The 27,016-nt window shown below is 41.7% G+C and overlaps 2 protein-coding genes across 3 annotated transcripts in view; one reads left to right on the forward strand and one right to left on the reverse strand.

Annotated features, from left to right (window-relative positions):
- The first annotated feature begins 1,408 nt into the window (after positions 1–1,408).
- Positions 1,409–18,647, forward strand: LOC148911060 (uncharacterized). The gene is made up of 2 exons (XM_089030429.1): positions 1,409–1,992; positions 18,390–18,647. The coding sequence occupies exons 1-2, from the start codon at positions 1,566–1,568 to the stop codon at positions 18,500–18,502; spliced, it is 540 nt and encodes a 179-aa protein (XP_088886555.1). The 5' UTR covers positions 1,409–1,565; the 3' UTR covers positions 18,503–18,647.
- Positions 18,648–19,676: 1,029 nt separating this feature from the next.
- LOC116302680 (dynein axonemal intermediate chain 3) overlaps positions 19,677–27,016 on the reverse strand; it is a 36,407-nt gene continuing 29,067 nt past the window's right edge. For both annotated transcript variants that reach the window (XM_031712025.2, XM_031712024.2), the window contains 8 exons: positions 25,754–25,817; positions 25,206–25,336; positions 24,775–24,847; positions 24,655–24,712; positions 23,532–23,605; positions 22,294–22,385; positions 21,221–21,394; positions 19,677–20,022 (listed from right to left, as the gene is read on the reverse strand). In XM_031712025.2, the coding sequence (XP_031567885.2) occupies positions 19,933–20,022; positions 21,221–21,394; positions 22,294–22,385; positions 23,532–23,605; positions 24,655–24,712; positions 24,775–24,847; positions 25,206–25,336; positions 25,754–25,817 (756 nt within the window). In that variant the 3' untranslated portion in view covers positions 19,677–19,932. The remainder of the gene's footprint in view (positions 20,023–21,220; positions 21,395–22,293; positions 22,386–23,531; positions 23,606–24,654; positions 24,713–24,774; positions 24,848–25,205; positions 25,337–25,753; positions 25,818–27,016) is intronic.

Genomic DNA, 27,016 nt, shown 5'->3' on the forward strand with positions numbered 1-27,016 from the left:
CTGAAAAACACACTCAACATATATCGGTCAGAATTACTCAGTTATCACTGCAGATATACGCCTTTATTTTTAATATCTTTAGTAGTGCGTAACTCAAAGTAGATGCCATTGAATTTGAAAAATGTTTGATATTACTTCTTTTGTTTTGTTTTTCACTAACTTTTCGTTTGGAGTCTAATTTTTGTTTGCAATCGCTCGTATGTTCCGCGTAGCTTCACTTTTACAAAATAAACAAACAGGTGGAAATTTTAGTTTAGAATCACTAATTATGCCAAGTGAAAATCAGTATTAATGAGTACTCTAGTTAATTGATGCACAACACAATTTTCGAAGCTTTTGGTTTTTGAAAGCACTTGGTTTTTATTTTTGTATACATGTAATTTCATTTCATTTTATTTTATAAATATCTGAATTGCTACAATTTTTTACGTCACTGTTTAAGCAAAACTACGATTTCAGTGCTAGGAGACGCAACTAAATCCTGAAAGTGCAAGCGCTTGTTTAATGAATATTTATCTTATTTCGTATAGACTAATTCGATTATCCATAAAGCTTATAAAATATTAGAACTTTGTGTGTGTTTATATTATTTGTACAAAATAAACCGACTTGCATTAATTGTATATTGTTATTCTACTGCTTTTTCATGTGTTTGCTAAACTACTGATACCAAAGCTTGCTCGTCGAATCAATATTAAATAGGGATTTCTTTGTGCTATAACATTATTATTCCAAGAGGTTTAGTTCCATTATATGTCCAAATCTGAATATAACCGTTTGATAGAATGTCACACCCTGAGCTCAATTTGATCAAGACGTTTTGAAATAGCTTTGTCTTGGTGCTTCATAAACACTTGCTCCATCGTAGAAACGCCCTGACTTCCAATTTATTCAGTCTGTTTTCTTTGACTTTGGAGTTTTTTTCTTCGACTCTTTGCGAGCTTCATCTTTCTCCATGTTGTCTTCGGATTCTCTGACCATCTTTTTTAGAAACGTTAAGTAAACGTATCCAAAAACCATTGCCGATCCAAGCATTATTCCAGTTTCCATTACGACCATTTTGAAAGCTTAAAACAAACAGCCTACAATGGCTTAGACTATATTATCGGGCTTTCTTCAGTCAAGTTGTACGTCTTCGAGATTCACTTCCTCCCACTAACAGCCAACGTCAATTCTGTTTAAATCTCTCCAAGCAAATGATTTATAGCACACCAAAAAACATTACGTAGGACCCGAAGTAACCTATCTAGTAAACAAGTTTTCGTATTTTGATTAATACGCCGCACCAATTGCTCTCAAAGAAGTCCACACAAGATGATGATGTCATTGACCACAAAACCAAAATATTTGGTTGAAAATGAGTTGAGTAAAATTTTGTCAATAAAAACTTTTGATTTTAAGACTTTGTATAAATTTCCCCATGATTTCGTTAAAGTAGTATAGGGAATGGGGGTTCCAGCGCAATCTCAACACGGGCAAGACCCGTGTCAAAAATCCACCTACGGACGACCCCCACTCCAAGTGTGGTTGAGGGCAACAGCGCACTTAAATATGTTAGTCTATATATGGAGTGCGAAGAATGTAAAGAGTTTGTTTATGATTTCTGTGTAAAGTGCTTGAAACCCAAGTTTGTACCTACTAAACCAAATAAGTATATTTGTTGTGGTAAGAAAATGCAAATAGAAGACGACACGTCAGCACAGTGTTACGAGTGCGGTAAAAATATTCGTAATGCCGTGCCTTGTGCTACCAGGGAACAATATTATTCCAACGGAGGTCGTAAGAAGACGCCATACAAAAGAATAAAATACTTCAGGGACTGGATGAGTCATATCCAAGGTTATCGACCGGTATATTTAGACAACGAAGTAAAGAAGAAAATCATAGACCATTTAGAAGAGCCAACCCCGCAAAGTCTACGGAAAACGCTGAAAAAATTAAAACTAGGGAAATATTACAAAGCTATTCCCTATCTTTTGTCTGAAATTACCGGTAAGTCTATTCCCGAGGTTTCTGATATGACAAAAGCCGAGTGGATGTTTTGTCGGCTGGATAAGGATATTCCTTATTACCCTGACGTAATCTACGAAATATTTCACGAAATCGACCCCAACCACCCCCTCTTAGGATGGATTCCAAGAAGATAGTGAATCTTATGGCATAAGATGAGAAATTACGCGTAATAATTCGCCAAATAAGGTCATGCAAATAATTTATATTACGCGTAATAATTCGCTAAATAATTTATATTACGCGTAATAATTTACTAAATAAGGTCATGCCGTGTATTATGGTATAAATCTTATGCCATAAGATTACGCGTAATTTCCAGACTGTCGTTCGATATGTAAACGAAATCCTGTCACGCTCTTTTCAAAGCAGATGTTTACTGAGCAAGCTTTCTTTGAAGCTCTTCTTTCGCTTCTTTGTAGATCTTTTTGCGAGATTCCTCGGAAAGATCTTTCACGATGGTTTTTTTATTCCTTATGTCCGACTTTAGTTTCTCGTATTTGTCTTCTTCAGCTAAGATAAGCGAGAATTCTGCGTTGTCTATCTTTCTGTCACGCAAAGCCTTTGAGACAAGGTCAGTGATCGTATTTACTTTAGCCCTTGACAGAGCTATTGTCGTGTCATGCTTGGATATTTTGCTTGACAACTGTTTCATAACGCCTGTTGTAACAGCCGAAATAATACCGCAGACGGCGCCGACGCTAGCCAAAGGAACTCCAACGATTATTCCCGGTCCAGTAAGCGAAGTAGCAACGCCAGAGCCTGTTAACGCCACGGACATGGAGCCGGAAGTTATCGCGATTTTATGTAATATGCTTCGGGCTCTAGCATACTTTTTCCTGACCTCCTCATAGTGCTTCGTTTGACCCTCTAAGTAAGCGAGGATTAGATTTGCCTTATTCAAGCGGAAGTTCTCGGCATTCAATTCATTGGGTTTTGTAGGTAAATCAGGATAGAGTGGAGGCGCTGATGGTATAACATCCATTATATATACTAATGTACGACGCTTTTGGGAATGATATACAGGAGCAGCCACATCACGACAATAGGGATTACTGGAATTGGAGGGCCTTCAGGAAGATGTTTCCGCACGCGGATGCTAGTAAGTTCGAAAGAAGGCCCGATGGTATTTACTATAACGGCTCCAGAATGTACAGTAATGAGGATTTGAAACCTACGCTGGTTAATCAGATAGACGATCAACTGAAGAATTCTGGTTATGTTGAACATAAGCCTAAGCCAACATATGTTGAACATAAGCCCGTGCAAGGTTGGTCAAAGGAATTATTGCTGGGTACCAGTACTTATCCGATACCCGCAGTTTCATTTGATAAACACCCAAGCTTGGACCTAACGCTGAACATGCGGATCTCTAACAAGCATTCCTTTCCGTTAAAGGTGCGAGATATCTTCAAAAACGTACCCATTGTTCATACCACCGCTAAGGAATCTCATGAATGGTTAAGTGGTCCTAACATGCGTTATTGGCCGCAGCAACTAAACTTTGCAGTTTGGTGTGCCACTAGCGGCTGTGGGGTAAGCGCAAACTTGATGAAGAATTCAATATTTATGTTTCATTTTCACTTCACGGTTAGGAGAATACTACATGAGATGGGCGTTACTGCATTACCGGGAGATGCCACGTTTTATCCAAGAGATAATAAATACGACGTTCCAGCCTATAACAGGCTTTGTAAGGAGTTTGATGTTGTAGGGAAGGATTTTAGATGCACTGTCGGTGCTAACAATGGCTTGGGGCATATTTGGGCTTATTGGGGGATTGGTGGGCACGAGCTAAGTGATAAGGAAGTTCATGCGCTGCAGTTGCGATGGGACACGGGATATCACAAAGAAACTCACGACAGTAGCACCTTCTTTGAACCAAACGCTAAGACCACTAAGGAAGTTAGAGACGGACCTTTGTTCAAAGACGAGGGTGGTAAGTATGCAGGGGCTAATCCACTGATTATCAAAATTACCAACGACGAGCAAACGAAGCAATACTTTAATTTCATACCCCCAGAAGGTAAAGGACTAACCAAAGCCGGCCTTGCCCGTTTGAACCGCAGCATAGAAGCTTACGTGTATTCCATCCTTGGAGCTCAGGTAAACACCCGATCAAGTATAATCGGAAATACCGGCGCCGCAGAAGAGACGCGAGCCGAAGCCTTGATCTTATTTGAAAGTTCAATCTTGGAGGGCGACATTAGCAAGGGCGTACAGCGTTACCAACTAGCTATACAAAATTCTAAGGCGAGGTTGGACTATGCAGTAGCCCCGGGTTGTTGGTTAATGCCTAGTAATTTATCTATAAATACTGGTTCTGTAGTAGGATACAACAACAAACTGCAGCGAGCTACTATGGACATGAAGTTTGGGGTGAACGACGTGAACTCTGACACTCTTAGGAACATCCCCCATTTCGTAGAGAAGCCAAAAAAGTCACACGAAACGAAGCTACCCGTAGTTAAGAAACCATCAAAGAAGGTCCTACCTGCGATACCTGAGGAATATGATCATAACTTATTAAAAGCCGGTCTAGCAGCTGCAAGCATTGGTCTGAGTTATTATATATGGCGATGAACAACCCCTACGTAGCTGGAGTAGATTGTGTCTATACGACTTACACAGGCGAGAAAAAATACACCCAGGCATCTTGGGTTGATGTCACGGGCATGTCCGTGAATTTGAATTACTCAGGAAAGAAATTGATATTATGCAGCATTTCTTTGGGGGCCGTTAGCAGTGCGAATGTAGGATTTCGTTTCTGTGACGACAATGGAGTATTACAGCCCATGCGCGCGAAGACAAACAACAGGGAGCCTACGCATTTCTCAGTAGAGCCGCCAACGAATAGCTCTGAGAATCTTTCCGTTTGGACTTTCCACATGGTTGCTGATTGCCACGGGAAGGTAAAGCTGCAGATAAGAGTAGATGACACCGGGAGTGTTTGCATAAATAGCATAGAAAATCAAAGGAATACTGTCTATAACCACATGACCATCAGCACTTTGACGGTAATGAGCCTCTAGAAGGGAACTTGTTCCCTGTAATATATGAATCCATACGTGAGGGAAACGCGTTATACCCACCGCTTAGATGAAGAGGGATATGACAACGGCGCTTGGCATGACGTTGGACTGTGGGTTGAGGTTGGGGGCACTGCATTGGTCATTTGCACTATTAGCATTAATGCAAATACGCATGCGAATGTGGGGTTTAGGCTTATCGATGAGAATAATAAGCCCCTGCTTCCTTATCGAACTTCAACGAACACCAGGAAAGTTACCCATTTTTCGATGGAGCCCTACACTAGGTCCACTGAAGACCTAACGCCAGTAACTTTTCATATGCTAGCCAATTGTAAATATGCTAAGTTGCAAGTCACTTCTGATGACGGCAAGTTTGGGATAAATCGCATAGGTCGCAGGCCCGCTAATGCAGCCTGGAGTCATAAGCCCATTTCTACCATGAGTGTGTTACCGTTGGTTCCAAATTACCAGGGCGGCGCTAATACCGTCTTTCATTATCCTCAAAGCAGGGCACCGCCCGATGAGAAGATTAAGCCTTCATCTTCTTCAGGAGGACCACCCCAATAGCGACGACCAAGATCCAGATGTTATTTCCTACAAACTTTAACAGTTCGCCGCCGGTCCTAAGTGCCAAGGAAACGACCGAACCCAGCAGCCCAGGAAGACCGGCTGCCATCTTTTTTCCCAAGTCCGTCAGCCCACTGCCTAATTTCTTTACGCCCGCGCCCGTAGCCTTAAGCGTGGATAGGATGACTCCTACTACGCTCGAAATAGCAACCGCAAATGCCAGCGGAATACCATACTTCACCAGAGCTCTTTTTACCTTTTCCTTGGTGGTAAGCCCCAGCTCCTTTTCCAGGTTTTCCTTTTGCGCCCGTAATTCCGCAATGCGTACTTCTAGTACCTCCTTCGCCCTTTGAGCTGCTTCCCTTTCTTCCTCGGTACGAGTTTGGTCATCAATCATTTCCTGCTTACTTTCCAGTTGCCCCTCTAGGTCTTCAATAGCCTGACTCATTTGTCTGAGTTGCTCTTCCATAGTCTTTATTCGAGAAACTAACTGCCGCCGCTCCTCTAAAGAGCCGGATATGATGGTACGCAAGTCTTTAGCCTCCTCCCTACTAATACCCAGATCTTGTAAGGCGAGTCCAAAGGCCTTTTTAACTCGATTTCCTTCGCTTAAGGCCTCATCTCTTTGTTCTCTTATTTCCACTATTCTTTGGTCCTTATCGTCGAGTTGCCTTTTATGAGCATCGGCAAGTAGTTGGTTTTGCTTCATGTATTCTTCCTCCCTTTCGTCTATCGTTTCTTGCATCCCCTCAACGCGTTTTTCTAGTGCAACCCTTTCGTTCACAGCCGCCAGCCTTTCTAACGCACTCCTCGTGGCTCTTTGAAAGCCTTTTAATCTCGAGACGTCACCCCTAACGTTACCCTCCTCATCGAAGAGGTTTTGTGGGCTTGTCCAGCGGTCTTTATTGGGAAATCTTAAATCCTGAACGCTTATGCGAACTTTGTTTCCGCGTTCTGTGAGCCTTACCTCGTCAGAATCGAAGTTGGAATAGCGCTGCGTTAGCTCTTGCGTTGCCCACTCTACGGTTTCCCGCGCAGTTGCCCCTTGCTCGCCTACGTTTTGAAGCTCTAAGTACTCAGGGACGGGGCTGCCGCGGTTTCTTGATTGCCACATGCTATTTAAGGCGGCCTTGAAGCTTCTCCACCTATCCCCATACCTACTTATCAAGGCCATGTTGTAGATATGAGGTTCTGTATCCGCGCCTTTAGTCCATGCGTCATATTCTTCGTCATTAATATCAACTTGACCTTCTTCGGTGGTAGGATCAAAATCTGTTCCTTCTACTTCCATTATATATGATAAGCTCAAAGTTAAACCCCAGCATATTACCTAAGCAGGTTGGCGGGCTGAAAGCAGAGCGCACCTTTAACTGTGTCACCTTTACGCCTTCTAGCGCAAAGCCAGGGGAAACCCTGTACGTAGGCGTGCCCCGCCTAACGGATAACCTAGTCTTAGTTCCTGGCACCCTGGCGCTAAGGTTTGACCTAGCAATACAGCCAGATACCGCAGACGTGCGTTACGTCGTCAATAATGCGGGTAGAAACCTCGTTTCCAAGATGTGTGTAAAGTTCGCTGGGGAAACCCTCTTGGACTTAAAAAGGTATGATTTGTATACCACGTACAAAGACTTATGGTTGACGGCCTTCGACCGCGGTAGAAGAATAGAGCAGGGAATCGCCAGTGAAGCCATACGCAAGGTAAGAAGCAAAACCTCTGGCGCCTCGGGAGAAGATGAGATAAAGATGGCATATGGTACTAAATATATCATTCCGTTGGACTTCGAAGTTATCACGAACCACGGCGTATACTACCCAAGGCAGCTAAGCGAACTACAGTTCGAAGTAACCCTAGCAGATACTACGAACATCCTACAAGGAAAAGATGTAAGTTCCTCAGCCGTGGATCCTTACTTCATTAAAAACTTAGAGCTGCAGTACGAGACAATACACAGCGAAGCCCTAGCACGTAGCGCCGGTATGGAATACAGCTCCGGGAAGGCTTTCCTTTACGATCACGTCGTAATGTACAAGACCTTTAGCTTTCAAAACAACGGTGAAGAGGTCATCAACCAATGCATTAACGTACCCAGACGCAGCCTTACAGGAATAGTGCTGCTGTTCGCAAAAACATACACGGCAGGATTGCGTGACTCTGAGGTATTCTTTAATCCTAACATCACTAACGTAGGCGTTAGCATTAACGGAGTACCCAATAAGATTTACTCGAATGGGATAAAACCTGATTACGTGTACCGGGAAGCCGCGCGTAAGTTGGGTGATCAAATTGGTCCAAAGGATTTCTTCAAGGATAAGTATGCGCTGTGGATTGACATGCGCACGACGAACGACGAAGACCTACATGGACAGGGTCTTCGTTTGGTAAATACACAGGATGGTGTTACGTTGGTGATCGAGCGCACCAAGCATGCCAGCGACACTACTAAGATCAACGCATATATCTTCGTAGTCTCAGACGCGCAACTGAGCGTAGAAATGAATCAGCTAAAAAGCGTTGCCTACTAGACTCGAGTTCCTTGAGTCAAGCGAAAGGATAAAGAATATTCCTTACGTATATAATGCTTCGCGTATTTGAAAACGACGACACCAAACTGCAATGCCTAGTGCAAGGCGACCAATTGTATTTCAAAGCAAAGGAGGTGGCTGCGGCGTTAGATTACGAGAACACCAAGAAGGCCATCAGGGATCATGTCTCCGAAAAGTACCAGAAAAGATGGGTTGACATACAAGGGGTCCCAAACCGTTCCCCTTCTACTATCCACCCACAATCCGTGTTCATTTCGGAACCTGGGTTGTATGAGTTGATATTTAGCTCCAAGCTACCTAAAGCAGTGGAGCTGCGTAGCTGGGTCTTCGAGGAAGTCCTACCTGCGCTTAGAAAGAATGGTAACTACGAGCTGGAGAAGCGCTTCAATAGCCCAAATAAGATGAAGTTTAAAATAGAGACCGAGTCTGACCTACATAATCGGGTCGTATACAACGTTCGCAGGTTCTACCCATATGCAATCATAGTCCCTGGCTTAGGAGAACTGCAAGACACCTCAAATAAGCGCATTAAATGCTGGCAGAAGGGCTACCAGGCAGGGCAACCCGACCTGTTGATTCTCAACAGTCATAAAAAATATAATGGGCTGTGCATCGAACTGAAAACACCTAAAGGCAACGGAGTCCTGTCCGACAAACAAAAGGTGATGTTAGAAAGATTCGAAGAGAATGGTTACCTGACCATCGTAAGCAATGATTACGATATGCTGACCAGGGAAATAGCCGAGTACATGGCCGACGTACGTATCCCTTGTCCTTGGTGCGTAAAGGCCTTCAAAGGCCCCAACACCTTAAGCACGCACCTTAAGATATTCCATAGGTATAATGATCCTTGAACAAATGCACTGGCGAGACCTGCTACAAGGAGTTGCATACCGAATAAAAAATTACGTCGCGTTCGAAGACATCAACCGTTTAAGGTTAGTCTTGGAACGCGAGGGTCAGGAATACAGCCTTTGGGCGCCTGACTGCGTTAGATACATACTGCAAGGTGAAGAATACACACACCTACGCAGTCATGGTAAGGTGAACGGCCGATGGAAGTTTGACATCGAGCGTCACACAGAGGTTAATCCGCTGTGCGATTAATCCTCTTCATGGGCAGACAAGTACTCAGTTGCTATGTCTGCCTTCTTTTTTTCAATCATTCGAGCGGCAAAGGCGTATATCAGGGCTCCACCTGTGAATGCGGCGATGTAAGGTAGCATGGTATATGAGTTGAATATTGCAAGGCTCTCCCAAACAGGGGGTCTCAAATGTTGACATAAATGTCAAATACAGTACGAAATATGTCCTTCTGACTCCCTGACGCACTTACAGCCATAACAAACGTCAGTCCAATATTCTCTGTTGGTCCATGGAACTCCTTCAGTTCTTTCGAAGGAAGGGAATAACCTTAACAATGCTTTATGTTTATCTATGCATTTCTTTAGGTATTCTTCTTTATGTTTACATTCGTCTAAGGGACCACTGCAATTCCAACATTCGATGTCTCCCAGTCTATATTCCCTCGAAAGGAGTCTATAAGATATTTCATGCCTTCTTTTATGCGTCTGAAGGCGTTGTATGCTGCTGAATACCTTATCACAGAAACTACATTGGCGGTTATTAATACACACGCCTCTCTTTAAGTGTTCGTGTAACCCCTGTGGAAACGATCTACCACAATTCTTACAGATGATGCAAGTACGTCTGTTTACGTGTTGCTGCATTCTTCGCTTGCTGCTAAATCTTTTAAGACAACTTTGACAGTCCATATATCTCATTTATATTTTGACATTTTTGTCAACATTTGAAACCCCTATTTCGAAGCCCGTTGCAAGCCTCTAAGGGATGTTTTTAGTCTTCGTAGAATCGGCGAAGGTCCTCTTAGCCTTGGGGTCTGCATAACACCAATGTCCAACGAAGGATTCTTCAACGAATACCTCGTTACAATGACGGCAGGTGTATTCTTTACATGGCGTTGCGACTATGTCGGATGGTGCAGTAGGCTCCTTAGGAGGGAAAATGCAGTCAGTAGGTATTTCACATGTAATGCAGTCCATATATCGAAGGTCTTACAGCCAATCTAAGTGATTGTTTAACTCACTTTGGGTTTCGAATGCTTGTCCACACTCCATACAAACGTAATCCATATATTCATGGGGGATATCGAATGAAGTCCTTAATGGACTCCTTAGCCCAGCCCGCCATTGTCAAAAGCGCACCAAACCGTTCTGCGCGCTTCAGACCGCACATTTCATCGTACAATTCCTGCACGCGCTCTTTTAACCGGTCTATCTCCTCCCTTTGCATTTCTATGGTGTCTCTTTTATCCTTTGCGTCAGCGGTAATCCTTCTTACTGCTTCCACTGGTTCCATCTATATATGAACCCAGATCACATGCCTTGTAACGCTCTGATAGTAGGACCCACCGGCTGCGGAAAGACCCAGTTCATCGTGGAGCAGCTATTAGGACCCTTTAGATACCGCTTTGACTACATAGTGCTGCTTTGTCCCACCTACGTGAACAACCGCACCTGGACGGGCATAGGAGTGAAAGATGACGACTTCTTCGTAGATATCTTAGACCCTAACGAGTTATCCAGCCATCTTAAGTTCTGGCATAAGCAATTCCCTAAAGATACGCAGACTTTACTCATACTGGATGACATTGCCTGTGGGGACGACGTAAAAAAGCGCACCTCCGAATTAGTGAAGCTCGCCTTTAGCGGTAGACATGACAACATTAGCGTTTGGTTGCTTTCCCAGCAGCTTACCAGCGTCTCTAAGCCCTTTAGGGAAAACATAGGCTCTCTCGTAGTATTTTATACTCCGAGCAAGTCTGACCTGGAAACCATTTTAAGCGACTACGGTGGTGAGATAAGCAAGGAACAGCTGCACGAATACATGCGGCATTTAAAAACGCACCAACATTCCAAGATGATCTTCTCTTTGAGGTTTCCTTATGACGTTAATGTATATGGAGATTGAGCAGCTCTTAGATGAAGTCCCCACACAGTTAGACGAAAGTAACCTCAAGGAACAACTTAACATCCTTGTGTCTTCGGGGAAGTGCAAAGAAATGATAGGCAAGGAACTTACCCATGAGCAGGTTAATAAGCTGTCGGAAGAGGAAGTCAAAAAGTTCCATAAAAGGTACGAGGCTGCCCTTGCAAGTAAGACCACAGACGCCGTCGCAGACTCCGCTATCCGACTTGCAACTAAATTGCTTGGACTTGCACTGCCTATAGACGACGTGGAGCAACTGCGGAAGGACATAAGCGAGGACTATGTCATCGCCCAAGAACTTAAGATAACCTGCGGCTGGTTGTCTTTGAAGTGCGGTAAGTTAATGGCAGTCGCCTCTGCGGCACTTCACGTAGCTCAGCACGTCGACTTGAAGGAGGTACTAGGTTCCTTCGGAACATCTTGGAAGGACTTCAAGAAGAACAGAGAAGTCGAGAGGGTCTTCCAGGCGGCACTTGCTGAGGTACCTGATCAAGTCGCCTCAAGTACCTAGTCAAGTCGTTGTCAAGTCACCTCAAGTACTTAGTCAAGTCGTCCTTAAGTCATTCTCAAGTACTTAGTCAAGTCGTTGTCAAGTCACCTCAAGTACTTAGTCAAGTCGTCCTTAAGTCATTCTCAAGTACTTAGTCAAGTCGTTGTCAAGTCATTGCCAAGTCATTGTCAAGTCGTCATCAAGTTACTTGTCAAGTCCTTCAAGTCCCTTAATATAAGATGAGTGACATCGAAGAACAACCAGAAAAGGCTCCCGTAGAAGATACCAAGATTACCAAGGCTAAATCTCCGGGCAGAGTCGCTGCCGGAAAGAAGCTCGCGGAGATGAATAAAAAGAACAAGGCAAAAAAAGAGGAAAAGGTAGAAGAAGAGGAATCCTTTATCAATCCTGGGTACGTCATTGGCGCGTTAGGAGTCGCTATAGCAGCAGGCAGCCTCTACTTACAATGGCGGGCTACGAAGCCAAAAGTAAAGTGGGAGGCCGCAACATATCACGCACCTGTGGAGGTTAGAAAAAGTAAGATCCCTGAAATGGAATAACCTTCTCGCTTTGTAATATAATGTCGACCGCGTTGTTGAAAACTGTTGAAGAAGCAGCTATCATTACTTCTATTGTTGCGGGTATTGGTTGGGTAGGTAAGAAAGTGCTCAAAGAAGACTTTACTGAAGACCCAAGCAAGAGCTTCGCTAACTTTGCTAAGATGACCGCTGCCGTAGGCGGGGCTATCATGGTAAAGGATTACCTACGGAAGGAAAAGTACCTACCTAATGTATAATGGTTAGCTTAGTCGCAGGTGGAGTCATTGCAGCTTTAGCATTCACTGGAGCTAATTATGGTGGTCAATATTTGGATAGATTAGTTAGAGGCGACAAAAGCGGTGCCGCCGAAAGGAAGAGACACGACTTAGCGCTGGAGAAATATCAGCGGGACGTGGCAGCTTGGAATGAAAAAAGACAAGCTTACAGGGATTGGTTGGATAAGAACTACCAAGACAAAATGCAGGCAGACAAGAACTTCGAAAACACAGACTACGCCTTCAAACTTTATGCGCAAGCACACCCCGACTTTAGAATGAAAAAGCCTCAGTTCAAGAATTACTACCAGCCTTCTAAGAAACAAAAAGACAATGAATTGGTCTTTGTAGGAGTCGCAGGGCTGGCCGGAGGCGTGGCTTTGGCGTATCTAATATAATGATCGTCTTTTTGGAAAGCGACAAGAATGACTTTACCACGTATTTGAATCCTCCCATCAAAGCCTGTAAGGTTCGGTTGGTTAGTTGCTCTTTGTATAATTCTTGGTATAATTTAATTAATGGCTTTGTCATCGGAACTTCCGGCACCAAACCAAAAATACCAGATTCCCATTACACCCCAATAACACTGGCTAAGGAGCTAGCGAAGCATGGATACACTCTTACCACAGGATTGCCCCATGAAATGACATTCAAGAAAAATAATGGGAGCGCTAATTTAAAGGGCAGTCCATTGGTAGAACTCCTGGGCCTTACTAGTACCACGATCAATGGTCAACTTGACGTAAAATGGAAAGTCGCATCCTCTTACGAAGTCTATTGCGACTTGGTTCATAGTTACAACAATGGAGAAAAGTCTTCTCTTATGTCCAAGTTTCTACCCAAAGGTAATCCATTTGACCCAGTAGAATACACTCCCATTTCTTTAAGCTATGACTTGTCTAATTTGGTAGAAAGCATAAACATCACCATTAAAGTGGACGGAAAGACGGTGGATTTTAACGGACGTAAGATCAATCTCGTCCTGGAATTCATATAATGGGCCGCGTAGAGGACAAACTTAAGAGGATTTACTATGGGCCTGAAGGCTATTGGAAAGGAGCGTCGGCCATCAAGAAACTCGCGACCGCGGCCAGGGTATCAGACGAAACGGCTAAGAACTGGTTGAAAAAACAAACCCTCTGGCAGGTTTATCTTCCCGTGCCTAAGTACATTCCCAGGCCCAGCTTCACCGTAAATACCCCCAATGAAGTTCATCAGGCGGATTTGCTTTTCTTGCCGCACGACAAGGTGAGAAGAAAGACCTATAGGTACGCTTTGACCGTAGTCGATATCGCAAGCAGATACAAGGACGCCGAACCTATAACCAGCAAGGATTCTGGGGAAGTCGCAGAAGCCCTAGGTAGGGTTTATAAGCGCGTCTTGAAATGGCCTAAGCTGCTGCAAGTGGATGCGGGGACGGAGTTTATGGGCGTGGTTACCAAGACCCTGAAAGACCACGACACTAAGATTAGAAGAGCTAAAGCAGAGTACCACAGGGGTCAGAGCATCGTCGAAAGATTTAATAAGACCCTGGCTGAGCGTCTCTTTGGATACCAGTATTGGAAAGAGCTGGAAGATCCCTCCAAACGCAACAGGGAATGGACTCAGAGGCTCCCCCAGGTCGTCGCAGCTTTGAACAACGAGGCGGCCAGGGCTACGGGAATAAAACCCAAGGATGCCATAAAAAAGAAGCACGTGGAACACAAGTCCTACGTCAGAAGTTCGAGGGCGGTCTTCCCCCAGGAGAAGAGATTAGGTGATGTCACGGCTCGATATCTCTATGAGCCGGGTGAATTAGAAGGAGGATCCAAAAGAGCTACGGATCCTAATTGGTCTTTGGAAACTTACCAGATCCGAAGTGCGATAGCTAAGAAGGGTCAGCCCATCTTGTATTATCTTCATGATGGTCCCACGCGTGGGTTCGTCAAAGAAGAACTGCTTATCGTGTGATGTCCGAATGCTATCGTATGCACTCCGTCATCACACATCCATCGCTTACCGTCAAATGCAGACAGTGACACCTTCTCCTGCGTGACGTTATGTATCTGATGACCATAGCTGCGCAGGCTGTTCATCTTATGCCGCTGTTCCTTGCGTGTTCGTAATACGTTGAGGTAGGACTCGTGCGTAATGTCCTTCTTAACCACATACTTTTTTACGCCTTTAGCTTTCTTTTCTACGCCGTCTAACTTTAGCACGCTGTACATCTTTGGTTTCAGGCCCACGTACTCTACTATGGGTTTTCCTAACATTTCGTCTTTCATCTTCCCAATTACCTTCTTATTCTTCGCAGAGTAAAGGAAGTGCTCCTTCGGGTAACCGCTGGTGTCGTACTCGTCTATGTCGGGGAGGCAGTCTTTGTAAACGTCTTCCGTTTGCACTTCTAGAATTAGGGAGTCGGTGTCTGTGTACAGGAGGCGACAGCGGTCTCCGTACTTTGGCTTAAGCTTATCGTAGTAGAACTCGTACATAAGCAGCTTCGATAGATCCAGCACCGTAAAGCCTGTGTAAACGGGCTTGTTTAGTAAGAGGTTTGCCTTTTTCATGTGAATCACGTAGAAGTTCAGCATTTCTACGTATCTAACGAAGCCTGGCTGTGACACGTATGCTTCTGCTTCCTCTTTGGTGCTGACTATTTTTACGCTTACGCGCTTGCGGATGTTCTCCATTGTCTTTCCGAACACGCTGTTGTTCATCAGTTTGAAGAGATTTTTCTCGAAGTCATTTTTCGCTGCGGTACGCTTTTGCGTGTTAAAGTCAATGTAGGGGCGCATCCAGGGTTCCTGCGTGAATTTTAGGACTCTGTGGATCTTCTCTACGCGCATTCCGTGTCGCACGTAGAACTGCAGGTTGCGGTAATGTACCACATACTTCTTCTTATCCATCAGGTTCATAGTTAGTTTCCTGTACGGTTTGTAACCAGGGCACATTTGCTTTTGCAGCGGACTTAGCTGCTTAAATGGTATCTCTATCGCTTCTGGTGCTAAGGGGAACTCATTGTGTTCGTCGTGCAGGTGCTCTGGGTACTCCAGATCCACTTCTAAGACGTAACCCTTGTCTTCCTCCTTTCCTACCTGCATGTAGAAGTCTATCGGCTTCACTGGATCCCATTCGAAGTCTCTCACAGGTAGGTACTGTGACATTGCCCAACCATAAAGGTTATTCGCATCCAGGTAGTAAATGTATGTGGTTGGTTTCTCTGGGTCGTGCTCTACTAAGGGGTTGTTTGCGCGGGCGTAACGTCGGCTGGGTCCGCATACGCCGCCACGAATACCGTCTTCCATAAACCGATACATGTCGTACTCCGTTAGGAGATCCAACTGCGCATTTGTCTTCTTTAACAAAGCACTCCAGCTGAGCCCAGGAGCCGTGTAGAAATTAGCGGGATCCAATCCGTAATATTCCATAGCCATCTTTCTGAAGCTTTGGAAAACATCTGCGAGCAGCACTACGTCAGACCTTAGGTAGATGTCGTGGTAGTCACCCATGTTCTCACAGGAGTACTTTTCCCACACGTCTAACGCATGCTGGTACTCCTCATCCTTTATACCAGACTCGTTTAGGGTGCTGTAGAAGCGATCTTTGGGTGGTAGGGGTTCTTTGAATCGATCCCAGGAGTCCATGTATTCGTATGGGTAGACTCCTTTCCTTTCCGCGCCGTATTGACTGGAAATGGGAAAGTTGGTGTTATACTTTACGAGGTTTGCCAAGGAGTCCGCCATAAACTGCTGCGAATCTAAGAACTTTAGCTTACCCACAGTTACGGACATGTAGCGCTCTTTGTTGTTGGGTATGCATTTGACGTCGGAGCCGTCTGTTCCTTGTAGTAGCAAATGGGAGTCGTAACCGCGGAGGTTGTGAAAGAACACCGGAATCTCCATGTCTGGATTTACTTTGAAGTTTATATTGCATTTCCAATGAGCCGCTCCTCTGTATTTACCCGTGATGTGGCAGTGATCCCTAACCTTATCCACATAGAAATCCTCAACAAATGCTTTGTGGCAGTGAATGCAGTGCGTGGAGGGCTTTCCCGGCTTCTCACCTTTCTTAGCATACTTCCCGCATTTAAAATGAGCTTCTCCTAGATACTTTCCATCTTCATCCCACGCTTTCTTGGCTCGTCTTCCAAACTGAAGAAGCGTATGTTGGCAAATGTGGCATTTTTTTGCCTTGTTAAAAGCCTCCTGGTTCTCTTTGGTAAATTCCATCTTCTTTGGACATCTTAATTGTTCTCTAATCTCTCCCTCCTCTTCTCGCAATGCTTCTAGAAACTCATTAGCTGCGTTCTTACCTCGGTAAATCACAGGAGGGTTTGCTTTACCGTCTGATCTGACTACTATGTAACCAAAGGAGCAGATCTCGTGTAATCCTACCTTATTCGTGGCGCCACGTTTCTGCTCTTCCTTAGTTATCAACGCTTCGAAGTCTGCATATATCACGTAAGGCACTTGCATCTGCTTTTGATGGTCTGCGTATGAAAGCTCTTTGTTGGTGGGCATCTGGATCCGTTGCGCCACTTCTTCGACTCCGCGGCAGATCTCATCGTGTTTCTTTAGGGTATTTAAGGATGTAAATGACAGCAAGCAGCAGTCACAGAAGTACTTTTTGCCTTTGTGCTTAGTATGTCTGTAGAATAGTCTGCTAATGTGTTTAACCCATGAGTAGTGTCCGCCGTGGTAGAATAAATGTACGCGCTCTCCTTTACTTTTTGACAGAACTAACGGTACTATCGTCTGCTCTCTGACTCCGTAAACGTTAATTGCTAGATCGTTTATTTCCTCAAATATGGGGATGTCTATCAACTGCATGGGAAATTCCACACCATCCCACTCTAAATCGTCTGTGGGATACTTACTTGTCCTACAGGGGTCCTTCTCTGCTGGATACAGTGCAGACCTGATTGCCCACATAAAGCATCGATTGTCTTCATTCTTCACGTTTACAATAGCCTTCTTCCTTTCTACCCACGTTGGTAGCGGTACGTAACTCCCCCCTCGTATGGGTACGTACCTGGCTATACTTATCTCTATTCCTTCAACCTCCTCTACTGTCCAACCCGATCCTTCTTTCGTGTAGTTAGACAGCGACTCCATTATTGCTTCTAAGGCTTCACTGAGTGACCTATCCAGATTCGTGGATTCTAATATAACCAGTGACTTTGATCGCAGCATTGCTGTCGTCGTTACCTCATCTTTTGATAAACTTACTTCTACCATTATACTCGCTTTCAGGGCTCCTAATTCCTCTATACCTTTTCGGAGAGTCCTTTTAACCTTCCTTTCTGACTGACGCCAAAACTGTCTAACGTCAATCTCACCGTTACCGGGTATTGACACCGTGCTGAAGTTGCTTTGGGATTCCATCTATATAATAGGAAATATTTTATACCTAATACCAAGCACTTTTTAGGTCGTCGTAGTCGTACTCACAGTCCTGACAATGCCAAAACAATTTAACCTTAGTCTCAAACTTCTTACCACATCCACAATCATAACTGCTCATACACTTCGTCTTCATTTTCAAATGCTTTTTCAAATCCGCTTCTTTCTTAAAAGTTCTCTTACATTCTTCGCACTCCATATATAGACTAACATATTTGCGCTGTTGCCCCCAACCACACTTGGAGTGGGTTGTTTCCGTAGGTGGATCTTTGACACGGGTCTTGCCCGTGTTGAGATTGCGCTGGAACCCCCATTCCCTATACTACTCGTTAAGCATTATATTGTACGGATTTAGAAAAGAATTGAAAAGGTGAAATATATTTCTAGACCGAAAAAAAGAAAGAAAGAAAGGAAAACCAAAGTAAACAAGTTATAAATTAAAGATGGATGTATAATCTACTATTTACAAGATTTGAAACTGCATAACTAATAATTATCGGATTACTGATTAAATTTGATACAGTGTGTGTTTGGAATTGCAGAAGATGCCGATTGCAAGACTTCACTGACATCAGATTTAAAATATTTGCGGAAAGTACGACACACTCGATTTCCCTTGTACTCTACAACCGGCTTTCGTGTGCTCAGTACATAATACAGGGTCTGTGAACCGCTTTTGAACGTTTTTTTGCTGATGTCAGCTCAATACAAATTTTTCTTTTCCCTTGTGCGGTTTGCGTCAGTGGTTTGAGTTGTGACTTTCACGTTTGTTTGTTTACAATAAAAATGGTTGTTTTTCATGCACTCTTTTTGTTTTTTGTTTAGGTGTACGATAAACAAATAATTACATTGCTATAGTTGTGTATTATAGCCTGACAGTTTTGCTCGTGAACACATTCGAATGACATTCGAATGAACTTCGTTAAATGGTTATTCGACCGGGAAATAAGTTTCCCGATCTGGATACAATTCGCATTTGATAAGAATGGTGAAAAGAACCAAGTGCACGCGATCATAACGTGAAAAGGGCTGGTGGCCATATTTTGCGGCACAAACACCAAAGTGAGAGCAGGTATTTTGTTGGAATTTTCAGTACGAGTGGAACCCTAAGAAAAAAACAGAGATTTCCCAGTCTTTCTACAGAAGAAATAAAGACTGTCATCGAGAAAAAGCATTCGGAAAATACGAAAGAGGCGGCTAAAAATGCTGTTGCTACTGTCCTTACTTTTTGTTAGCGATGAAATGCCAGATCGTCGACCGCATGATGTAGTTGTATTTTTTTATTGTAAAATTATTCATCACTTTCATGCATTTAAATAGCTTGCTAAAACAATTTTTTTCCCCTGTGAATCGACTTCTCAATTGCTATATAACAAAACACGTAATGTCTGGTCCCTCGGGAAATTAGTTAGTTTTGTTTTCCCTTGAGTCTTGATTTTCCCTTTACCAGACCTGGACCCACTTCTATTCTGTTTATTTCACGAGGAGGTAAGAGGGACAATAGATGACAGAAGGATGAGGGGAGAGGGACATGACAAGCAGGATGAGGGGAGAGGGACATGACAAGCAGGATGAGGGGAGAGGGACATGACAAGCAGGATGAGGGGAGAGGGACATGACAAGCAGGATGAGGGGAGAGGGATAAACCAGTTGGATGAGGGGAGAGGGACATGAAAAACAGGATGAGGGGGCAGAAACAAGACAAGGAGGATGAGGGAAACAGGGAAAAAAGATAAGAAGCATTGGGTTAAGACAAAGTTGGGTGATGGTGAAACAGGGGAAAAAACAAGATAAAAGGGTAAGTGAACAAGAGAAACTTTAATTAGTGCGATCTTGATAGCATTTATTTAAATAAATACAAATGATTTATACATAACTATTTTTCTAAGTTTATAAAACGTGAAATCCCTTACCCCCAAAACAATTAGGGATAAGTGCGTTGTTAACTATATTCTTCAAAGCAATTGACAATAACACTAATGGACTTCAAAAAAAGCTTTATGCACAAAAAACTGATAAAAGATGAAGATGATACCAGAAAAATCCAGAGACGATGGCCATACGATGGATACCAACCAACTTATCTTATGTATCCAGTAGAAGCTCTTCAGATTCCTCACGGATTCCAAGTTCCTCTAGTAATTTTTTCTCCATTTCTAGGTATTCTTGGTATTCCTAAGTCAAGCAGACAAGTTATCTGTTAAAACTAAACATGACAGCCACATTTTGAGGAATTAAAAAAAAGTCACAATCAAACAAAGACCAAATAATCAACATATACAACATCTAAATGCTCAGTAAAGTCATTTAAAAGGAGTACTCAAATGTGACGTCACGAAAAAATAAATGTTGGCTCTAATTTCGATAGACAATCAAAAAAGACGTTTACACACACAATTTGACGAGAATAGGTAAAATATCAGCTGAGATATCAGCTGGCCATTTTAATAACATTTCGACATACAAATCACTGTATTTTTGGTTCTGTTCGATAATGTCTAGAACAGAGCCGAAAATACAGTTATATGTAAGGTGAAATCATATATTCAAATGGCCATATCTCAGCCGATATTCTTGATTCATTGATTGTTGTCTATTGAAATTGTAATAATAATAATAATAACAATAATAATAATAATGATGATGATGATGATGATAATAATAATAACAGAAGCCGGGTAGAATCTCGAGCTGAAGGTTAATGTATAATGTATTCTTATTTTGCTGTGAAATAAAGGAATAACAATAATAATAATAATAATACTAACAATGATGATGATGATGATGATAATAATAATAGTACATTTCTATAGGCACGCATATCTACAACTTTCCCATGAACTATCGACGACTAAGAATTACGCACTAACTAAAGAATTATTAGAAAGAATTCTAGAAAATAAAAAATTCTTAATGTTCTTTTTAAAAACAGGAACTGAGTTGGATTTGCGTATAGCAAAAAGAACTCTGTTCCATGATTTTGGAGCACATACTGAAAAGGCTCAGTCCCCGTGAGTTTTAGTTCTCGATACAGCATAAATTAATTTTGGTGACGTCATGTCTTAAGACAAGACAGAAAAAAATCGAAAAATAGAAGAGAGAGAGAGAGAGGAAAAAAAAAAGGATAGAGAAAAAAGGAAATGGAGGAAAACATACGCACACACACACACACAAAAGGAAATCATTGAAAAGAAACGAATTCCGGGTCCAAAGCCCAAATGAAAAGCATTAGTTTCTAAATTCATTATCGTTGTTGTTTAATTGGTTCCTCTGCGATACATAAAGGGAACGAGCTCGGAAAACGCTTCCAAGGGAAAAAAGAAAAAAAAATCAAATTCGACAGGCAGCATTTATTTAGTTTTTTTTATCATACCATTCGCTGTCTGGCTTCTAAATCTGCTTCTGTTTCCTCCTGTTTCTTAGCATCTTGTTTTTTAGACAACTGACTGTCATGCTCTTTCTTTTCGATTTCACGAATCCTTTTGCGTTCTTCAACGAACGTAAGGCGCTTTACCTCACGCTCAAAGAAATTTTCCATGACATTAACCTAAGAAAGAACACAAATATTTCATAAATTCTTAATGTGTTGGGAATGCATTAAGTTGAAGCCATTTAAGCCTGGTTCACATATGATCGCAGAGGATCGCTGGCGATCGAGTGCGATTATATGTAAACAGCTCTGCGATCGTCTGAGATCGTCTGCGATCGCAGGAATAGAATCGGGTTCTATTCCTGCGATCGGTTGCGATTATATGTGAACAGAATTCTGCGATCGTGAGATTGGAAGGTGTCCTACAATGGTCAGTTTTCCATAAAACACGTGTATATTTTTGATTTTCACAAGCGAAAAAGCATTTCTTTTTAGTTTTTTTTCCAGATATAACTGGTTTAAAAGTATCAACACACGGTTATATATGCCAATTTACGTTTTTAAGCCATATAGGCAAGTAAACAACTGTCGTTTGGGGGTATATTTTAAGATAGCACGTCCTGTTCTTCATAGTGATGACTTCCCTGATGAAGTATTCACGATCATAAAGTCGAACGTTTTTTTTTTGATTTACCAGCGATTATTTTTTTAAGTCCATGTTGAATCTGCATCGTACTTTGTTTTACTGCTGAGTGATAATTCGCGGGCTCGGGTGTCAACAAACCGCCGGCGATCGGCTGCGATCATATGTGAACAGTTCGATTTGAGATCCTCGGTTGAGTGGATTCTGTGATCGAGCGATCGAGAGCGATCGTCTGCGATCATATGTGAACCAGGCTATAAAGATGACATGACTTTGTTTATTTGTGGCCCAAGTAGTATAATTTGCGCAATACCACTTCATGCAAAGATAAACTAAAGCCATTTGTTGAATAGTATCCATTTCCCCTTTTTGTTGTTTTATGATTGTCGACATTGCCTCCCCCAAAACGTTTTAATTGAACAGCATGACATACTTCATTAGTGGATGGATGTCTAAGATTCCATGGTACTTCCATCACATGCAACGTGCCCATAGTATCCCCCACGGCCAATAGCTGCTGCTTGCCTATAATGTGGTGAGCAATATCAGTTCAGTAACTTATAAGAGGTAAATAATCACACGAAGAAATCACAGATGCAGAGAAGTTATGAAAACCGACATCAATAATTGTTTCATAGCTGATTGAAACCCAAGGATCTATAAGCTTATCACTAGCTTTTCTGAACTCTTTATAATATGACATTAGCTAGAGAAATAAGTAAAATGATTTATATGAAGCTCGTATAAATGTAACTCGAGCGATTTTTCGATATCGGAGCCATTCAAGCAAGTTACCCACAAAGCACTGCAATGCACACTCGACCCAGTTGTTTCCTCAACCATCGGAATGGCTAATAGTAAAGCCATTAGTTGATCAGTTTCAAGCAGAAAGAGGCTGAGACCTTCGTCACATTTGCAAGTCACATGCATGCTAGTATAGAAATTTAAGTGCCATTCACAAGGACAAAGAAAATTATATCTACATAGACTAGTTGTTGCATCGTTCAAGTGAAAAGCTGCTGAGCAATCATAATTGGAGTTTGCTGATGATCGATATTGAGAACTTTTGACAAATGTCAGTGAGTTAAGTCAAAGGGGACACATATTGCCATGCTAAGTGACTAGTGGTCGTGTTTGTTATGTTCCAGCTCCCTTAGTACAGCAGGGACATTACTTCACATGGCAACAACTAGCGCTGTTTCAATGAGTACGACTTATTGCCTTATAATTGACTTATAATAGGCACTTAAATGTAAAACAGTTTTCAAAGTAGCTTTATTTTAGGACTTTACTGAAACGAGTGTCAAATCAGTGCTACATGAATCATTCACTATATTTATGCTAACGTAAGTGATCTGCAAGTGCTATTGTAAGTGATTAGTACTTTTTTCTCGCCCTGAAATCATGGAATGCATGCGACTTCCTTCAGGAAAAACAAAAGCTAGGACTTAGCCTCTCTCGCACTCAAATCAGGCATTTAAAGCTTAGGATACCTACAATAAAATAGGTAATTAAATCGACATTTCTCAAATGATCCAATATAAAAGGATACTTATACTATAAGGTTTTCGATAAATAGTACTGAACCAAAGTTATAATTTTTTTTGCTGTCCCGAGCACTTGGAAATATACTAATACTGAACCAATTATTTGGTTCCATCCTTTACGCACCTGACACCTGATGTGGATAGATTGTTGTTATTGGAGATGCAGTAACGTTTTGGGTTAGGGACGGCTCGTGGGACCTGCAGACAACCGAGCTTTTAGTATTTTTACACAAGTGAATATAATAAATTCTACTTGGTCATTGGTCAAAATTTACGTCTTATGCTGTTATAGTCACCTACAGGTGAATATAACGCGCAAGCGCACCCTCGTTTGTCGATTTGTGCCGCTTGCGGAGATAAATAAATTTTGGGGGGAGGGAATCTACGCCTCTGATTTGTTGTCAATTTTGATGTGTTTTGTTCCATACATGTTGGTCTACGATATGTCCGTTCTAGGATCCATTCTGCCCAAAATATGTAGAGGGTATTAAGGATTGTTTGTTTAAAACTTCTGAGGTTAACAAATTTATTGCATGCTTAATTTGACTTGCTTTCAAGAAAGATTTAAAGTCCGGTAATTTATGACCGCGTATTCAGTATTCAGTTCATTTCCCCCCATTCCATCGTATTCAGTTTGATTTTTCCCCCATTCCATATAAAATCTTTGATTGTCTGGTGTTCTCTACAGTTTTCATAAAAAGATCAGTTACTCAAGTTTTTGTACAAACACAATACCGAATTTTGACAGAGCAAAAGATCTATAAGATCTATAAAGATCCATATACAGTCAAACTTCGTGTTTTCCATATTGATCAAATTGTGATTCAACTTGTTAGTACTACTAGTAGTCAAAAAATATATTTAAACTTTTTAAACATTTTCCCCTCGAAATTAACTGTATTTTATGAAAACCAAATCACCCAGAAAGACACCCAAGACTCGCCTCTCACCAACTCAACTCAACCCAGGTTCGTGTGATCTCACCTCTACGACACTACACTCTCGACCCGATTCCGGTCATTTTTACTGTGCATGCTCGAAATAATGCCCATCTCCGTTTGATTTTGATGTGTGTCATGTGACTCCAAAATGACCAATAACCAATAACAAAGTAGAATTCAAGAGTTAAATGAGACTTACATGTAAGGCGCATGCACAGTAAAAATAGCAGGTTTCTGGGGTCGAGAGTGTAAGTCACCCAGTTGACATGACAAATGAAATTTAATCAGTGACATGATGGTTGTTACCTGTCTAAAAGATCCCACACGTCTACACTACCATCTGTCTTTGTAATGAAAAACACACCTAGGTAAAGCCAAGAGGTCAGTATTTTATAGGACTGAGCTAAAATGCTGTATACGACATACCAGGTCTTGATGGGCTCCAGTGACCCTTAGTTAGCTTGAGAATATGACTAGCTGACTGTAGCAACGGATCACTCTAAAATGAAGAAAAAAATGCAATGAAACTAACCTTCTCAGCCCAGTAGTCCAGGGGTCACATAGCCTTATAAGAACTTATGTTTTACAACCATCACTTCCCGCAAGCGACTCATTCCACACGCACTTCAATATTCACTATTTAATCAAACCTGAAAACCTGGAGAAAAATCCTCGTGGCAAGGAAGCGAACAACCCATCAAACAAATTCACTTTTTCAGTTCAATTGAGAATCAAACCCGCGACCCCAGGCATAAATTGTGGGGGGATTAGAGACAGTGCTGCAGGAGTACACCCACGCTAATTACAGTGTTTCGAAATAAGATAAATAAACTTAAGAGACAAGAATGATAACTTACAGTAACGCCTTCTTTCCATATGGCGAAAGTCCATCCACCAACTGTAAGAATGATGTCCCTGAAGAAAGGTGATCGTGTAAGAGTGTTGATATGACCCTCATGAGCCTGCCAAACGAATTCTGGACGAGGTGCTGGTGAAAAATAAGAGTTGCAAAAAACACATCTATTTACTCATCTTTTCTAGTTTTTCACTTATCTTACTGAATGAGGCCTATTCCAAGATCTTACCCTACAGCGGGAAATGGCAATAAGGCAATGATAGGCGGAACGAGGAATTTTCAAAAAAATGGGGCATAAGCTTAGGTGATATAAGGTGACATAAGGCAATCTCAGGCAATATTAGACGACATATAATGGCCATGCTAATAGGGCGATATCTTTTTTTACATTCTCGCATAGCTAAAAACCTGTAGAATGCCAGCCACAATGGCCGATTTGATCACGTGACCTCTTAGTGCAAGTCGCCTATTACGTTGTTGTTGATGGTGATAATGTTAATGCTTTTTCATGAGATTAATATATCTTTATTTTTGACAATACTGACTTACTTAATATTTTTCCACTATCAGCATCTTTTTCTGGCTTCCAATCCAAGTACACCATATCTCCTTCCTAAACAAGCGTTTATAGTCATGATTAGTTTAGACTTACCATCTCAAAGGAGCCTTTAAGGTGACTTTCTTGGATCGAGTTTCAAATTCAAGTCTTGCACAAAAACACATTTTAACCGGCATTGCTATAAAACCACGGAATCAATGGAATCCCATTTGAAATACATAATTATAATATATAAGATACTAAATAGGGTGCTCTTAACTTATATAAAACTTCCTTTCAAACCATTCCTTCTGGTTTGAATCAGCGAGTTACGTGCGGTATCGACGGAATGTCGAATATCCGTTAGTAATCATTGGATACTATCATATATATATATATATACATATATATACACTCGATTGCAGAAACGTTGTAGTATACGCTTATACATTTAAATACCTAATGAGATGCATATTGCAATTTTACTTTTCTAATCCTCAAAACCAATTGATTTATAATCTGTAGGATGTAAAACACAAGAATAAAATATCTTAACGTTCATTGAATGAAACAAATAATAAATAAAGCGAGTTTTCTGTTTTGCATATCATTAAATATACTGAATAAATTAGGTATTTGTATAAATGTATGCTACAACCTTTCTGCAATCAAGAGCATATATATATGCAGCCGTTTGCAAAAATTATGGCCGCTTCCAATATATATAAAAGTATATAAAAAGCATATCAAATGTTATGGGATATCCTCCATTATATTTTTTTCGAGTTGTCTATCATTAGGGCTTTCTGAAAAAAATATCAAGATTGATATCCCGCCCTGTCTGATATACTTTTGATATACTTGTATTTATATTTGAAACGGCCATAATTTTTGCAAATGGCTGTATATATATATATATATATTACACATATACATATACATATTGCTTACTATCAATCACGTGACTTTTTGGAGTTGGCTGGGGGGCAAACAAGCGGTTGACTGAGGGCAACTAGCGGATACTAAGTCAAAACATATCAAAATAAGTCCTCAAACTATTGTATTTGACTATTTTCACGACATCAAACCAGAAAACAAGAGATCAAAACAACCTCCAGGATTCTACAAGCCATCAAAAAAGAGCTATTACCGGAAGTGACGTCTATTGATAGCAACCTATACATATACATATACATATACATATACATATATCATTCACTAGATACCTTACTAGATTATGTCTATTTTCTCTCTTAGACATCTACTAGATACCT

This window comes from Actinia tenebrosa, unplaced genomic scaffold, assembly GCF_029948245.1.
Source record: "Actinia tenebrosa isolate PJP-AT-01 unplaced genomic scaffold, QUT_ActTen_1.0 PGA_scaffold15__27_contigs__length_11533743, whole genome shotgun sequence".
Lineage (NCBI taxonomy): Eukaryota > Metazoa > Cnidaria > Anthozoa > Actiniaria > Actiniidae > Actinia > Actinia tenebrosa.